The 18,935-nt window shown below is 40.2% G+C and overlaps 1 protein-coding gene across 1 annotated transcript in view; it reads left to right on the top strand.

Annotated features, from left to right (window-relative positions):
• Positions 1 to 18,935, top strand: part of LOC115081960 (zinc finger protein ZFAT-like) — a 276,750-nt gene that overhangs the window by 47,130 nt on the left and 210,685 nt on the right. The window contains 1 exon segment of the mRNA XM_029586200.1: positions 8,807 to 8,956. Coding sequence (XP_029442060.1) covers positions 8,815 to 8,956 — 142 coding nt within the window. The 5' untranslated portion in view covers positions 8,807 to 8,814.

The raw sequence follows: 18,935 nt of genomic DNA on the forward strand, positions 1-18,935 counted from the left end.
GAAAGAGCAGAGTATACCTCATAAATATACTGGCAGCAGTTTCAACGGGGATTCCTGCATCCCGGGGAGAACCTCCAAAGTTTTTGTTTCATCACCTGAAGGATGGCAGCTGGAAGTGGCTACAGCTGGACGCAAAGACTGGTCTCGAAGTAGCCTGACAGGCTGAAACAATTCTAAGATGGACTTGACCAGCCTATGCAAAATTGAGTCTGCCAGCACACAGGGCTCACATTGGAAAGAGCTCTAGAAATGGCAGACGCCATACACTTGGAGGTAGATCTTAAGTAAGTACGCCGGATTTTATAAGATACGCGCATATCTTATAAAATCCGGGGTCGACGCGCGCAAGGCTGCGCAAAATCGGCAGCCTGCACGCGCCGAGCCGCGCAGCCTGCCTCCGTTCCCTCCGTTCCCTCCGCGTCCCCCCACCTTCCCCTATCTACCCCATCCCCCAGCCCTACCTAAATCCTCCCCCCTACCTTTGCTGTGCAAATTACGCCTGCCGCCTTGGCATCCCCCGGCACAGGCCGCAGTGCTGGGAGACTTGGGACCGCCCCCCCGGCCCACCCCCGAACCATCGCCACGCCCCCGGACCCACCCCAGACCGCCCCCGGACATGCCCCCTCCCGCCCCTTTTACAAAGCCCCGGGACTTACGCACGTGAAAATCCAGCAGGATTTACGCTCACAGGGCTTTTAAAATCTAGCCCTTGGTGTAGTTAATGCCCATTGTGGTAAAGAGGCTAGAAAACCAACCTGCACAAACTTCCTGGAGAAACACACAGTGAAGCTTCCCTACAAATACCCACAGAAGTGGAGTGCTCATCTTCTGTACCAAGAACACAGGACACAGTCTCTTCCACGAGCTTTAACTGTAGTTGGAGAGGGCATGTTGCAAGGGTCTGCCATTTTGAGGGGCCTGAATTTATGGATGTCAGCTTAATGACCAGGCCAGCACTATAGACTGTAAAGTCTGAATATAAAGAAAAACTCCAAGGCAGGAAAAATCCTCACCCCGGAAGAAGAAAAGTACCTCAGGGAGTTCAAATCTTCCCAAGAATAAAACTCTGGACAATTTTTCCTTCTGTGCCCTTTTTGCAGGGAAAGGTCAATAGGAGGACCGCTGCCCATTTAGAAAGCCTGAAAATAGAGCCCTCAAGGAGAATGATTAAAGGCAAAGATGAACCCACACAGCATTCCCTTTTTGTAAAGTGCTGGACCATAATGTCAAAGAATGTCCATGGTTAGATGACACGGAGTGTGAACAAAAGCTGGAGGAACAGCACAAGAAAGAGAAGGGGGTAATAACAGAACCCCAGAATGAGAATAAAAAATGGGAGGAAGAGTGGGCAAACCTGTTCACAAAGCTACAAAATCGTAGTTTAATGGATATCCCTCATCAGCGTCGCAAGAAGTTCATGATCCAGGTGAAACATGATGAAGTCTCTACCTAAGCATTGGTGGATTCAGGGTCTGGCAAGACTCATTCATGAGGACTCCTCAGAAAAAAAAAAAGTACATCAATCAGAAGAAAATGGGGAATAAACAGGAATACCCAATCATTCAGGTTCTGCTAAGCCATTATGGAACTGAAGTCCTTCCTGAGCTGCTGTACACAGTTATTCTGGGATGCACTTGTCCCCAGTTTGACCCTGTGGGCCCAGCTCACAGGGAATCAGGGTAGCCCACCCAGGGGTGGGGCACTGGTGAGGAAGAGCCGGGAAATCACCTGGGTGTGACTGAGGGCCTGACCTGACAAGGCTGAGCTGAGAGGGAGAGTATGTGAGGGAGCATGTAAGGAATGCCCTCAGAAAATCTTAAAGGATCAGGTACAGCTATCTGTACCAGTCCTTACGTCCCAACCCAGCAAGGGATTCTGGGACAGGGTGGAGCACTGCAAGTGGAGTTCAGAGTCTAGGGCCAGAGGGATGAGGGAGGCCCAGGGAGAGAGACAGAAGCCTCGAGAATACGAACTGTAAGTTACAATTGTTTTGTTGAAGTGCGCAAACCAACAGTTTTGTTTATTATTGCTTAACAAAAGATAATTATAATTATTGGTGCCAGAGTCCAGCCTGGAGTCTGTTCTCTGGCTAGTCCTGTCTGCTTGGCATCACAAGGTCTTAATACATATTTCTATCTGCTTTTTCCTGGTCTTCCTCTACACATTTCTCTCTCCTCCTAATCTCAGTCTTGCCTCTGGTCTTCCTCTTTTCACTGAGATAATTGAAAAAAGTTTTGTCTCCTAATTTTTCTCTCTTGAATTTCCTTTTCTTCCACTCATGCCTCAACCTTATTTCCCTACTTTCAGCATGACTATAGTCTTCCTTGTGTTCTTTCTGTGAACGTCTATATGAATACTAATCATTTTACCCTGACTTTCCCAGACTTTTCTTTTGAAAACCAATCACTTTATATCCTCCTTCAGTTTACTTTCTTAGGAAAGATTTGTTTTTTCTTCTCTTCCTTTAAGTTTAGATCACTTTTCCTTCACTTTACTTATATCATCCCAGCTTGCCAGTGCCTTCTTAAAATACTTTCTCATGTAACTAAATTCAGTGTTTTTGAATTTCAAGACTTTTGAGTTTTGAGTGAGTCCTCATCATCTTGGCTGCTATATCAAGCTGTGCCATCTGATGGTCACTGGTGCTCAGGTTAGGTGCCTACCAGGATATTAGAAACCCTCTCTCCATTCAGAGAGGTTAAATGTAGTATTGCTTCCTCCCTGGGTTCCATTATTCCCTGTGTGAGGAGGTAGACAAGATACTCCAATCCACATCGGATAGATTAACATAGTCCACCAACACCAACTCCCCCTTTCCCACCTTTTGGATGTCTTCAATCAGACCTCTGTCCTTTTCTGGCACAGTGCTTTCTCCCTCCTTCATGCCTCTTGCATATCAGTAGCTTGGATATTATTTTGTTAAAGGGCAGCTACTCCTTTTCTGACATCCCTGTGTTTTAAGAATGTTTCTAGAATATAAGTGATAAAACGTGTAATTAGCAGTACCTGATACATGGTTCTTATCACAAGGAGGCTTGCTCAGAGCATAAAAACAAAACGAATCCCTTCAGGGAATAGTTTAAGTCCCCCATTTTTTTCAGTATTGTAGGGATGGTCCTAGCATTAAGTGGTGAAGAGCACAGGACAGAGTTTGCTTACCGAATTACAAGACGATGCATGCAGAGCAGAGTTTGCCAGTGGCAGCATGCAGTAGGACATTCTAATCTTTGCTCTACATACTAAAAACAGTTCTGGGAATATACGATAAAGATGTCAGTCACATTCACAATGTTGTTTTAATTCTGTATTTATCCTTTGTGATCTGTGAAATACCACTGACAGAACGTATTCTCTTGAGAGAAATGTTTGTGAAGGTCAGCAAAGACTTTCATATGCATCTGTTAATAAGAAAAATATATTGCAATTATAGCATTTTCAGAACTAAATACTAGTGATAAAATACTGCTTGCTGACTTATGTACTTAAGGGTCCAATCACTAATGGGAATGCTTGGAAAAATACTGAGTATGCACAAACATCAATATTAGAATACTATTCAGTAAGCTAATTAAATGCAAACTGTGCATGTTAAAAGGTCGTGCTAAATGGATTGCAGGCCTTTTAACAGCTGTGCATTCTGCATCTTTATATACCCTGCACTAACTGACTCAAAGTGAAAGAACTCATTAGCAAGGGGGAGCCTACCTCTCCAAACATCTAAGTTGGGTCTCTGAGCCCCATTAACCACAAACAGCCATGAGATTATTTCCTTTCAGCACAGACTTGGAGTTCTTGGGGGGAGATAAGTTTGGGGTCCAGAGGGTTGGGAGGAGGGGCTTTGGTACTAGAGGTTAAGGAAATAAGGAAGACTCCGGAAGGCATTTTTTATTGTTGAGGGGAAGAAAAAGAAAGATTGGGCAACATGAAGTTATTTGTGATTGTTGAGGGAGAGATTGAGGACAGCAGGAGAGGGGCAGAGGTGAGTTCATTATAGAGAAGGGGAAATTTGGGGTGAGAACACCAAAGATGCTTTATCTCTTCACCCATTCCTCACCATAATTTTTTCCAAATTATCTAGGCTTAAAACTAAAATCATTATTGGCCCATGAACATAAAAACATAAGAAATTACTATACTGGGTCAGACCAAGGGTCCATCAAGCCCAGCATTCTGTTTTCCAACAGTGGCCAATCCAAGCTACAAGTACCTGGCGAGTACCAAAGCTCTAAGTAGATCCCATGCTACTGATGCCAGTAATAGCCGTGGCTTTTCTCTAAGACAAGTTGATTAATAGCAGTTAATGGGCTTCTCCAAGAACTTATCCAAACCTTTTTTAAACACAGCTACACTAACTACATCCTCTGGCAACAAATTCCAGAGCTTAATTGTGCGTTGAGTGAAAACATTTTCTCCAATTAGTTTTAAATGTGCCTCTTGCTAACATCATGAAGTGCCCCCTAGTCCTTCTATTATCCGAAAGATTAAATAACCGATTCACATTTACCCATTCTAGACCTCTCATGATTTTAAAGACCTCTATCATATTCCGCCTCAGCCATCTCTTCTCCAAGCTGAACAGCCCTAACCTCTTCAGCCTTTCCTCAAAGGGGAGCTGTTCCATCCCCTTTATCGTTTTGGTCACCCTTTTATGAACCTTCTCCATCGAAACTATATAATTTTTGAGATGCGGCGACCAGAATTGTTCACAGTACTCGAGGTGCGGTCTCACCATGGAGCGATATAGAGGCATTATGACATTTTCTGTTTTATTAACCATTCCTTTCCTAATAATTCATAGCATTCTGTTTGCTTTTTTGACTGCCACAGCGCACTGAGCTGATGATTTCAATGTATTATCTACTATGACGAGTAGATCTTTTTCCTGGGTGATAGCTCCTAATATGGAACCTTATATCGTATAACTACGGCATGGATTATTTTTCCCTGTATGCATCACCTGCTATTAATCAACCCTATATGCATCAACTGCTATTATTATTTTTCCCTATATGCTATTATTATTTTTCCCTATATGCATCAACTGCTATTAATCAACTTCACATAGGAGGAATAACCTAGTGGTTAGAGCAGTGGACTATGAACCAGGAGGCCAGGGTTTGAGTCCTGCTGTCACTCCTTGCGACCTTGGGCAAGTCATTTTAGATGTGGTTAGTGCAATTAATATAGCTGTGTTTAAAAAAGGATTGGATAAGTTCTTGGAGGAGAAGCCCATTACCTGCTATTAAGTTCACTTAGAGAATAGCCACTGCCATTAGCATTGGTAACATGGAATAGACTTAGTTTTTGGGTACTTGCCATGTTCTTATGGCCTGGATTGGCCACTGTTGGAAACAGAATGCTGGGCTTGATGGACCCTTGGCCTGACCCAGTATGGCATTTTCTTATGTTCTTACTTAGCAATTTTCCCACATTACATTTAATCTGCCATTTGGATCCCAATCTTCCAGACTTGCAAGGTCCTCTTGCAGTTTATTACAATCTGCTTATGATTTAACTACTCTGAATAATTGTGTATCATCCGCAAATTTGATAACCTCACTCATCATATTCCTTTCCAGATCACTGTTTACTCTTCCACTGAGAAAATTGCCCATTTAATCCTACTCCTTAAGTTTTTAACTTGTACACTCTATGGTAAAATTTTTTACCGGCCTATCTTCTTTCCAGCTTGTTACAAGCTTCCAAGTTCGCTCCCCCTGTTGATTGTAACTTTGACTTATTCCTACTTATTGTTATCTTTCGTTTACGTGAATCTGTTACTCTAGTTTTTCCCTTTGTTAAATTGTAAACCGATCTGATATGGTAAATTTACTATGAAGGTCGGTATAAAAAAAACTGTTAAATAAATAAATAAATTAAAATACTCTGTTTCCTGTCTTTTAACCAGTTTGTAATCTACGAAAGGACATCTCCTCCTATCCCATGACTTTTCAGTTTTCTTAGAAGCCTCTCATGAGGGACTTTGTCAAACACTGTCTGTAAATCCAAATACACTACATCTACTGCTTCCCTTTATCCACATGTTTATTAACTCCTTAAAAAAAAAAGAAGTAGATTTGTGAGGCAAGACTTGCCTTGGGTAAATCCATGCTGACTGTGTTTCGTTAAACCATGTCTTTCTATATGCTCTGTGATTTTGATCTTTAGAATAGTTTCCACTATTTTTCCCGGCACAGAAGTCAGGCTCACTGGTCTATAGTTTCCTGGATCTCCCCTGGAGCCCTGTTTAAGTATTGGGGTTACATTGGCCACCCTCTAGTCTTCAGATACAATGGATGATTTTAATGATAGTTTACAAATTTTAACTATTAGATCTGAAATGTCATTTTTTTTTCCTTCAGTACCCTAGGATGCATTCAGTCCGGTCCAGGTGATTTGCTACTCTTTTAGTTTGTCAATCTGGCCTACTACATCTTCCAGGTTCACAGTGATTTGGTTCAGTTCAACTGAATCATCACCCTTGAAAACCATGTCCATTATCTCTTCAACATCCTCAGTAAACACAGATGCAAAGATTTCATGTAGTCTTTCTGCAATGGCCTTCTCTTCCTTAAGAGCCCCTTTAACCCCTCGGTCCTCTAATGGTCCAACCGTCTCCCTCACAGGTTTCCTGCTTCGGATATATTTTTAAAAGTTTTTATTATGAGTTTTTGCCTCTACGGCCAACTTCATTTTAAATTATCTCTCAGCCTGCCTTATCAGTGTTTCACACTTAACTTGACAATGCTTATGCATTTTCCTATTTCTTCAGATGGCTCAGTCTTCAAATTTTTGAAGGATGCTTTTGAAAGTACTCTATTTCACCTCACCTTTTAACCATGCCGGTAATCATTTTGCCTTTCTCCCTCCTTTCTTAATGCATCAAATACATCTGGACTGCACTTCTATAAGACTGTTGTACATTTTTAAGCTTTGCAGCTGCACCTTTCAGTTTTTTCTATTTTCCTCATTTTATCAAAGTTTCTCTTTTGAAAATTTAGGGGTAGATTTTTAAAGGTGTGCGCACACATAGAGGTGCCGATTTTTATAACATTTGTGCGTTGGTGCGCGCATGTTATAAAATCCGAGGGCCACGCGCACATGCATGCCAGATTTTATAATCTGCGTGCTCAATTTTCGCTCGGCAGCGCATCCCGGCCTTCCCTGGTTCCCTCCCAGTCTGCGCCAATTGGGAGGGAGCTTCCCTACCCTCCTACCTAACCTCCCTTCCCCTCTAGTACCCACCCCCTAAACCCTTTCTCCTACCTTTTTATTTTTTTTATTTTGTTGCTTACTGCTCCGTTGGAACAGAAGCAACTTGCGCGCAGCGGCAAATGGCCACTGTACTGGCCACCTCCAGCCCTGCCCCTCTCTGCCCCTCCAGACCGCCTCTTTCCTTTTGCCTGACATTTCTGTGCGGAGCCGGGCCCCTTTGAAAATGCACACCACATTATTACTGCTCTGCCAAATTGGTTAGCTTCCCTGATCTCTCTTAGCATTTCATCATCTGCTGATCATTTTGGCCAGGTGGACCCAGCACACATGGGATTTCTACCCATATAGATTTTACTGAGCTTTTAGTCTCTTGTATGATCTTTATCCTGTTGGACTCTATACCCTCCTGACCATAAAGTGCCACACCCCCCACCAAGTTGATCCTCCCTATCATTGCGATATAATTTGTACCCTAATATAGCACTGCCCCATTGGTTATCCTCCTTTCACCATGTCTCTGAGATGCCAATTATGTCTATCTCATCATTCACTGCTATTATTTATTTAGATCAGTGTTTTGCATTGCACATGATCCATAGATTCGAACCATTTTATGGAAATCTGATTTTACTGTTGTCTTTGGTGCTCTTGTATTATCCCAGATTGACTAATCTAATACACTATATTCTGAAATAGCAGAAGTCACCATGAGGAGATTGCAACAATTGCAAAATACTGTAGCTTGGGTTATTTTCAGGATATCAAAATTTGACCACCACTTGCTTCCGGTAAGAACTAGGATTATTTTTAATATCTTATGTCTCACATATAGGGCATTAAATAGAGGAGTTCCATATTATTTGAATAATCTTAATAGTTCCATACCAATCTACAAGATCTCTAAGATCATCTTAACTAGAGTTACTAAAATTGCCTGCTCCTCAAGAAATTTGTTTAGAACACACTAGATGGACTTGCTTTCAGTATCAAGTTCCTTTGCATTGGAACTCACTTCCATTTGATCTATGAATGGAGAAAAACTATCTCAAATTTCAGAAACTAATTAAAGCCTGGCTATTTTCTAAGGTCTTTGATTAGGTCTTACTTTCTAACTTTATCTGGTATGTTTTTAATTTAAATTTTTTTTTATAGATTTATGTTTGCATTTTATTTGTTGGGATGACCATTTTAGGATTTGTGGTGTTATTTTATTGTTTTGTACTGATTGTATGTACTTATTTTTTGTACAGAGTTATGATTATCAGAAAAACAGTTTACAAAAAAATTTGTTGGTTCTGCTGGCTATATTTTCCAGGGCCCAGTGGACTAGGTAAATTTAGTGCTTGCTACAAAATAAGGTGGTGATAGTTAATGAGCACATTATTGCACTATGTTAATATTTTATCATGCTTGTGCATGCTAATTTTTAATGTATATGTCCAGTTTAGCAATTCATTCAATTAGTGAATCGGCTGCTGTTTATCATGAGCATGTGCATGCTTTTAGCATCCTTTACAGTCTTAGTCTCATAGTATGTGGCTTTTTATGTAAACTTACTCCATCTGATATCTTTTTCCTTCTTTATTTTTAGAGGTCTCCATGAGCACCATCTCTGAGGTTCTCGGCAGGAGGGTTCAGCTGAAAGGACTCATAGGAAAAAGAGCAGTGAAATGCCCTTATTGTGAATTCTATTTTATGAAGAATGGATCAGATCTCCAGCGTCATATTTGGGCTCACGAAGGTAATTTTTTTACACCCAAATAATTTCTTGGTACCAACCTGATTTAGCTTTTATTTAGTTATGTATATGCTGTTTTGTCACAGCTTCCCAGCAGTTCTGAGCATTCTCTCAACACAAGAAGTTTATCAGTTCACTGTACAAGGAGTAAAGTCCTTTAACGATGCTGGTACAGAACATGTTTCCAGAGCTTTTTTTGGAAAACTTAAAGATCCTTCTGAGCATGCATATCATGCCTCAGTTCATTGTTTTACGTGGACAGCATTGGAAAATAATGTTTACAATATTTTCTAGCTGCAGAGCTATCTTTCTCTCTCTTTCATTGTGTCTCCAGGAGGGTTTTTGTCTCAAGTTTTTCAGAATTTTATTTTAACCCAGATTTTAAACACCCTGCGCGCGTAAAATCTGGACTTTACGCAAGTGGCTGGGCCTTGCGCACGCGCCGAGCCAATTTTCGAAGGGGCCTGGCCATGCGCGTAAAGCCTGGTATGCACACAAGTGCCAGGCTTCTTTGAAGGGGCGGGCTGGCGCCTGCAACTTACTTCAGCTCAGAAGCTGAAGTAAGTTGCAAAACAAAGAAAAATACCAAAGAAAGGTAAGGTTTAGAGGGTGGGGAGGGGAGGGAGTATGGGTAGGGAACTGGGTAAAGCTGGAATGCGTCGCAGCGCGGAAATTGCTAAAGTACCCCCCCTTGCACGCGCTGCTCGCACATACGCGCACAGATTATAAAATCCAGCGCACATGTGCGCACGGCCCACGGATTTTCTAACATACGTGCTAACGCGTGCATGGTAAAAAAAAAAAATAAATAAATCAGTGTATCCATGTGTGCACACCGGGAAGCAGGCAAAGTGGAAAATCTACTGCTTTTCTTTTATCCATTCCTTTCAATAGGACCACTTAGACTGCAATTTCTAATAGGCCTTTTTATCTTGGCTAGAATATCATCTTTTGAGGAAAATGTCTCTCTTTGGTTTTTCATCATAGCAGAAAAGACCAGTGGCTTCAAGTTTAGCCCAGACTGCAGGCAGAAGATATCCATAAATTACCATCACAAGACCTGTTACAACGCCTGAGCTATGATCCTGATTTAGTTTATTCCTGCATCTCCTCTAGGCTGTCAGCAAATCCATTAACATAAAATGAAACTGCTGTTTCTTCTTGGAAATTTGTAGAAGTCCTGATCCACTGAATCTCCATCAAAGACAAACAAGAAGCATAAGGATTATGAAGCTGAACCAACTACCAGAGGCAAGAAGATTCTGAACAATACATCGATTGCTTTGGCACTGAAACCTAAAGTTAGACTCAAAAATCGAGACAGATCTTGCTGTACCAGCTCATGCCAAGAATCAGTCTTTGAATACTCTAACATGGAGCCAGTGAGAAATGGCTCTGAGAGCTTATTAAGAACATGCCATACTGGGTCAGACCAAGGGTCCATCAAGCCCAGCATCCTGTTTCCAACAGTGGCCAATCCAGGCCATAAGAACCTTGCAAGTACCCAAAAACTAAGTCTATTCCATGTTACCATTGCTAGTAATAGCAGTGGCTATTTTCTAAGTCTACTTAATTAATTAATAGCAGGTAATGGACTTCTCCTCCAAGAACTTATCCAATCCTTTTATAAACCCAGCTACACTAACTGCACTAACCACATCCCCTGGCAACAAATTCCAGAGTTTAATTGTGCATTGAGTGAAAAAGAACTTTCTCCGATTAGTTTTAAATGTGCCACATGCTAACTTCATGGAGTGCCCCCTAGTCCTTCTATTATCCGAAAGAGTAAATAACCGATTCACATTTACCCACTCTAGACCTCTCATGATTTTAAACACCTCTATCATATCCCCACTCTTTAGTCTTTCCTCATAGGGTAGCTGTTACATCCCCTTTATTATTCAAGGAGAAGGCCCATCAGTGAATATCTCCTTTGATTCAGGGGTGCGAGATCAGGGGAACTCTCGCGTGTGCTATCTGAACCCTAAGCGGCTGCACCTGTAGGATATCGTTCTCCTATTCTGGTGTTTATTCTCTTGGTTTTTGGAGTCTAAATTCAGGTTTTCAGCACACTTTGAGATACACCTAAAGAAAGTGATTCATTCTGTGAGACCTAAGTCTTCAAGTCTTCATTCTTCAAGGAGGAAGTTAGGAATATGGTACAGGCAATCGCTCAATAGCAGGTGTCCGTTGCCTCCATTCCACTTGGAGCTTTGAGCAACCTCCCTACTCTAGAGCATTCAAGTGTCTTAGCACCAACATTACGCTTCAAGCATCAAGAATCAATATTGATGCCAAGTGTGCAGACATGAACAACTAGAATGGGAAACCTCCTCAGTGATAGACTTTGAGACCCTAAGAATTGACTATCAGTGCAGAAAGACATTTAACTTATGAATCAGTGCAGCCTCACCTGAGCACTCCCCTTGGATCATTTCCCTCTATTGATGAGAAGTAATCTCCCACCAGAGATTTTGTTCAACTAATTGCCATTCTAATTTAGCTTCAGATCGAGAAAATAGTTGTTGTGGATGGGTAGACTAGATAGACTATATAGTCTTTTATTGCTGTCACATTTCTGTGCTTCTGTGAGGGTAAACTCGGAGCATCCTTTGTTGGCCTCAAATACTCCAAAAAAGTTGAGGGCAGTGTATATCCACACTTTCCTTGAGGATATATATTAGTGGACGTGGGAAACCTCACATCCTATATTTTTGGTCGAAAAGAAGGCAAACACCAAATGTGTCCAGATGAAGGATTCAACCTGCTTCAACTGCCACCACAGTCAGTCAAGTCAAATTTATTTCTTGCATGCTTTTCTATTATACCATTTAAGGCAAGATTATAACAAACAGACCAGTGCAACAAGGCCTAAAATAAAGTTAAAATAAACAAATATTGTTACACCAATCTTAAATTATAATAGGATCAAAATAAATAGTCAAAAAATTAGAAAAATAAGTTATTTAAAACAAAGGTTATATTGTAATCCCAACCAAACATGTTGCTCAAAGTGATGAGCATAATGTAAAAATTGTATGGTAAATACAAAGAAATTACAATTGTGACAGGATAGAGTAAAAGTTGACCGAACACAGATAGACTTAACCAATAATAACCCCATAACTCTCACATACCAGTTTTAAGATAACGTTACAGCCTTTTTTTTAAACAGCCAAATCCTCATTGCTGTAACCCAAATCAAGTCTTCATGCCCAGGATCCAACCAAACCTTCTACAAGGGAGATGATCCATGTTTATCTTTTTTCAAAATGCAAGATAACCCAAGCTATATTGGCAGTTTATTCCACAGAGAAGGAAAAGCCACAGAAGAAGTTCTATTTCTCAGCTAGATCTTATACATCTCATGAAAAGAAAGAATAGCCAATAGCACCCGTTGATTTAAGTGTAATTGGTGATTTGTGGTAAGAACATAAGAAGTTGCCTTATTGGCTCAGACTGAGGGTCCATCAAGCCCAGCATCCTGTTTCCAGCAGTGGCCAGTCCAAGTTACAAGTACCTGGTAAGTACCCAAACAATAACTAGATCCCACAAGACTGATGCTGGTAATAAGCAGTGGCTATTCCCTAAGTCAACATGATTAATAGCAGTTTATGGGCTTTTAACCAGGAACTTATCCAAACCTTTTTTTAAACCCAGCTACAATGACTTCCTTAACCACATCCTCTGGCAATGAATTCAAGAGCTTAATTGTGTGTTAAATTTGAGAGAATTTTTTTCATTTTTTTATATGTGCTACTTGCTAACTTCATGGAATGCCCCCTAGTTCTTGTATTATCTGTAAGAGAAATAACCAATTCATATTTAACTGTTCAAGTCCTTTCATGACTTTATAGACCTTTTCATATCCCCCCCTCAGCCATCGCTTCTCCAAGCTGAACAGCCCTAACCTCTTTAGCCTTTCTTCAAAAGGAAGCCATTCCATACCCTTTATCATTTTGGTCATCTTTCTCTGTACCTTCTCCAGTGCAACTATATCTTTTGGAAATGCGTCAATCAGAACTGCACACAGTATTCAAGGTGCGGTCTCACCATGGAGCAATACAGAGGTGTTATGACATTCTCCATTTTATTCACCATTCCCTTCCTAATAATTCCTACCATGATTAGCTTCTTTTTTTTTTTTTTTTATATATTGCTGCAGCACACTGAGCCAACAATTTCAATATATTATCCACTTTGATGCCTAGATCTTTTTCCTGTGTGATAACTTTTAATATTAAAGGAGGAATAGCCTAGTGATTAGAGCAGTGGGTTACGAACTAGGAGACCTGGGTTTGAGTCCCGCTGTCGCTCCTTGTGACCTTGGGCAAGTCACTTTACCCTCCATTGCCTCAGGTACAAAAGACTTAGATTGTAAGTCCTCTGGGGATAGAGAAATACCTACAGTACCTGAATATAAACCGATGTGATATCTCAGATCGAATGTCGGTATATAAAAATAATAAATAAATAACTACAGAATGGGTAATTTTTCCCTATATGTGTCAACTTGTACTTGTCCACATTAAATTTTATCTGCCATTTGGACTCCCAGTCTCACAAGGTCCTCCTGCAATTTATCACAATTCGCTTGTGATTTAACTACTCTGAATAATTTTGTCATGTGCAAATGTTATCACCTCACTTGTCGTACCACTTTCCAAATACAGATCCCTGAGGCACTGCACTGTTAAACTTTTTTTTTTTACCCAAAAAACTGATCATTTAATCCTACTCTTTCCTGTCTTTTAACCAATTTTAATCCACAGAAAGGTATCTGCTTTTATCCTATGACTTTTTAGTCTCATGAGGGACTTTGTCAAATGCCTTCTGAAAATCCAAATACACCGCATCTACCGGTTCACCTTTATCCACATGTTTATTAACCCCTTCAAAAAACTGTAGCAAGGGATTACAATATAACCTAATATTGAATTACATTGCCCACCCTCCAGTCTTCAGGTGCAATGGATGATTTTAATGATAGGTTACAAATTACTAGTAATAGATCTGAAATTTCATTTTTTAATTCGTTCAGAACCCTGGAGTATATACCATCCAGTCCAGGTGATTTGCTACTCTTCAGTTTGTCAATCTCATCTGCTATATCTTACATGTTCACCATGATTTGGTTCAGGTCATCCGAATTTTCACCCCTGAACGGTTGTCTCCCCAGCATCTTCATTAGTAAATACCAAAGCAAGAATTTGTTTAGTCTTTCCATGATGGCATTATCTTCCCTAAGTGCCCGTTTAACACCTTGATCAACTATAAATAAATTAATAATGGTCCAACTGACTCCCTCGCAGAATTCCTGCTTAGGTTACTTTAAAAAAAAAAAAAGTTATTATGAGGTTTTACCTTTACAGACAACTTATTTTTAAATTCTCTCATAGTTTGTGTTATCAATGTTTTATATTTAACTTGCTAATGCTTATGCTTTTTCATATTTTCTTCAAATGGATCCTTCTTCCAATTTTTAAAGGATATTCTTTTGGCTAAAATAGCCTGTTTCACCTCTCCTTTTAACCATGCCGGCAATCGTTTGGTCTTCCTTCCACCTTTCTTAGTGCATGAAATACATCTGGACTGCAATTCTAAGATTGTATATTTAAACAATGTCCATGCCTGTTGTAAACACTTAACCTTTGCAGCTGCACCTTTCAGTTTTTTTCTAACTATTTTCCTCATTTTATCAAAGTTTCTTTTTCCAAGTTTAGTGCTAGAGCTGTAGATTTACTTATTGTCCCCCTTCTAGTCATTCATTCAAATTTGATCATGTTATGATCACTGTTGCCAAGTGGCCCCACCACCATTACCTCTCTCACAAAATCCTGCGTTCCACTAAGAATTGGGCAGGCTGGGGAAAGCCAGTACTTTATTCCTGAGTACTTTGAAGCAGGTGCAAACTACATGTGGGAATATGTGCACGAGGATTTCAAAATTAAATCCCTCCCCTTCCCCTTCCCTGTGGAAAAAGTCTGCATGCTGTTCAAAGCCCAGGTACTTTTACCCTCAGTGGTGGGGGAATAGCAATTTTCAGAAGGACCGTTTTACATGGATAAACAGGTCTTTACCCACATAAAATGTTTAGAAACTTACCAGCCCTGAAAACTGACCCTGTTTTAGTTTGCATTTCTTTTATATTATTTTATGATTCTTACAAACACATACAGAAAATGATAATCACTAAATAATTTACATTTTAGAAAAAGCAAAACAGGCTGCTTTTCAAAGTGAAGAAGACCATGAGATCTGTTTGTGTATCCTCCTAAATAACGTGTGTTTAATGTCATATCTACAACTGGCTGTTGTCTCTTCCTCACTCTTCCTTGGTCCCTCTTTGAGATCTTTCCCTTCTTCCTTTCTGGACTGTGGTGGTCCTCTGTCCCTCTCCTTTTCCCTAACTCTGTCCAGCATAATTCCGTGGGGTCCTGATAGGCAGCCATCCACTCTCTCTCATCTTAACCATGTCTCCCTCCTTATTCTCTATTTCTTCCTTTATTTCTGTCTTTTTCCTTCTCCCCCTGTCTTTCCCTTTATACTGTCCCAGTCCCATTTCCTCTCTTCTTCCTTTGAGCCGTTCTCACTTTACTGGTGTAGCTCTTTCTCTCCTCTCTCTGTCAGGCCAGTAGGAGAGCATGTGGTACTGGTGGGAACTGCTTCTCACCACTGTGATAACCCAGCTTTCCTCTTTCCTTAGTGTGCAGCCAAGTTATGACAGCTACAATCGTACCCTCTCTTCCCCATATCCTCGCAAATTGCAGCAGCGGAGTTTCTGATTCTTGAGGGCTGCAATTGGTCCCTCATTTCCTCACCTCTGCTAAACATGCGGCAGTGCGGTTTGAGGCTTCTAATGAATGCAAATTGACCCTCTCTATCCCTCCTCCTTCTGATCTGTAGCAATGTGGGGTGAATTTTCTGGGGCCATAAGTTCCAAACTCACTCGCCTGGTTTTTGGCAGCAGCTCAACTAGTCACAGGAAGCCGCAGCCCACTCCTTTTTTTTCTCCAGCTAAACTTTCTTGCATCCCTTCTGGAGGGACCCCCTGTGATGGTCTCATGGACCCCTGAAGATAGAAGCTTTAAGCCCCATTTTGCTACCCAGTCAGAACCAGGGTGGGGATTTTGACTCTGTTAAGTGTCTGTAAGCCAGCACTCCAGTTCTGGTTATGGAAGACCTCTTTGTACAATGCCGTGTATGTCTAATAGTGCTTTAGAAATGATAAATAATAGTAGTTGTAAGTGGGAGGTTGAGATTTTATGCAAACTGTTGACCCATTATAGCTTCCAACAGATGAGTCCTTCAGATAAGAGAACTACAGATTCCATTTATTAGAACTTCCTCCAAGTCGCCCATCCAGGGATGCATTACCTCTCCATACACACCATGACATATAAAATTTAGAGATCTCCCTCTTGAAAACCAAAGCAGTCAAACCTGTATTACTACTGGAGAGAGTAGGATTTTACTCTATGTATTTTCTTGATTTCCAAGAAAACTGGAGGATATCATCACATTAAAGACCTGTGGGCCTTGAACGAACATATTAATAGAGAAATGTTTGACACAGTTAACCTAGGCATTATAATACCTCTGCTAAACAAAAGGGACTGATTATGTGTTCTGGATTATAAAATACATTTATACTTAGAGATACGTCAATTCAAAGGAAGTATTTCTAGTTAGTTGTAGATAAACACCAACCTTTTGTGTGGCATCTGTCCCACAGCGTCTGTCATCTGGACATTTTATGCAAATGGGGTTAACTTGCCTCAGAGGTGCTCCTGATGCTGGAATTACTAATTATCTGCAAGTTCAGTTTGAGACTGACACCTCAGTTGGAATTCATAGAACCTGCTAAATGCAACTCAAACAAGGACTTTCCTCCCTGCCCTCATAGTTTCGGACATATCTGCGGTGATGAAAGGAGGAGGAGTTAGACAGCTTTGACTTTATAAAGGATGTTGAGCCTAATGGCCTTAAGAGCCCATGACACGTCTCCATATGAAGCAAGCTCAATGGGCATTAATGTCCCAGTGGAACCAAGCTATTCAAGGAGTACATCTATTTATCGGAGAAGTTCAGAGATGCAGTCTTAGTTATTGTGATGCAATAGAATAGTAACTTTTCTAGGAGATAGAATATGGAGAGAGCTATTTATTTATTTAAAATATTTATATATCGCATATCAAAATTTCTATGTGGTTTGACATAGATACATTCAGAATAAGCTCATCAGACAAAACACAAAAATAAAATTATAACATCAAAAACATAATATAAAAATATCAACAATAGTTTATTATTTTCTGACGCACTAATCTAACATTACTGAGCTGCATTGAGCTAAATCCCAGACTACCTCAGTTATTCAGTTTAACTTTTCTATAGCTATGCATGTATGCAATGTATGCCTGAGAAAACAATTGAGCCATGAGATGTTTTGATTTAATTATTTATTGATGAGACTTATAGCTCACTCTATCCCCAGTTTTAAGCGTGTAACAAATAAGAGACATAATATATGAATTCATAAAAACCCAACCATTAAGAATCATATAAAACATAATCATAAAACACACATAAAAACATTACCTCAAAGATTGGTAACCATGCAAATTACTAGCAGAGGAGGCATTGCACATAATAGCGCTGGTTGTAATAAAAAAAAAAAGAAAGCACCATAGTGTCCAGTTGGGTCTGATATATATCAATCACTAAACACAAGTGTAAAAAGGTGCGTCTACAGTTTTCTGAAGCGAGGAAACACTTCAGATTTAAAATCCTTGGGAATTTAATTCCACAGCATGGTTTGGCTACACAAAATACTCTCATGAGGTTCAGCAAGGTGAATTAGTTTAGGGGAAGGCACATTAAGCAAGTCTTGAAAAGATGAGCATAAGATACAAATTAGCCGGTATATCCTTAAGACGAAATTGAATCATAGGAGAGCAAGGCCAAATTGCTTTGTAAATAAGAGTAATGATTTTAAACTTAATCTTCCAAGTCACCAACAACCAGTGGAGTCTGTTTAGTACAAGTGTTATGTGTTCATATATGGAAGAACTGGTAAAAATACAAGCAGCATTGTTTTGGGCTGTTTACAATACCTTGATAGAAGTTTGAGGCAGGCCAAGATAAAGGGCATTGCAATAGTCATTAATGAAAATGACCAAAGATTGCATGACCATCCATAAATTTGGTCACTGAGAAAAGACTTTACACTCTGGAGAAGACTTAGCTTAAAAAAACATTTTTTATAACTGCATTGATTTGCATTTGAAATGATGAGGAGGAGTTGAGTACCTAGATTGTGGGCCTGGTATTGGAGAGAAACTGCTGAATTCTAGAATAACAAAGATGAAAATGACTCTTGCAGACCAGTCATACGATTTCAGTTTTATTCAAGTATGTAGCAAGCTTGTTTTTGGTGAGCCAGAATGTGATCTTAGACAAATTATCTGGTACTGTAGATGTGACAGGAAGATTATATCATTATCATTTCAGGCGCAAATCAATGCAGATAAAAAAATAAAAATAAAAAAAAAACACATTTTTTCATGTGAACACACAACACATGGACTAAACAGACTCCATTGGCTGAGGTGACTTGAACACTTGACACAACAGAAAATATTGAATAATGTGTCTGAAAGCACTGAGCCTTGAGGAACACCTGTCAAAGGAAAGGGCTCAGAGTTAATGCCATCAACAAAGATCCTCTGTAGTCAATTATCTAAAAAGGAAGAGAACCAGTTAAGTATAGTGGCTGAAATGTCCAGAACAGTGTGACATGGTTTAAAGCAGTGGCTCTCAACCTCATACTTACTTGCCATTCTAGATATCTCTGCCGCTTTCGACACTGTCAACCACCAAATTCTTCTATCTTGGCTGTCAGAGATCGGCATTTCTGGCACAGTACTCTCATGGTTCACCTCCCATCTCACCCACAGAGAATACCTAGTTAAAATTGACA

Source organism: Rhinatrema bivittatum, unplaced genomic scaffold (assembly GCF_901001135.1).
Source record: "Rhinatrema bivittatum unplaced genomic scaffold, aRhiBiv1.1, whole genome shotgun sequence".
NCBI classification, from domain to species: Eukaryota; Metazoa; Chordata; class Amphibia; order Gymnophiona; family Rhinatrematidae; genus Rhinatrema; species Rhinatrema bivittatum.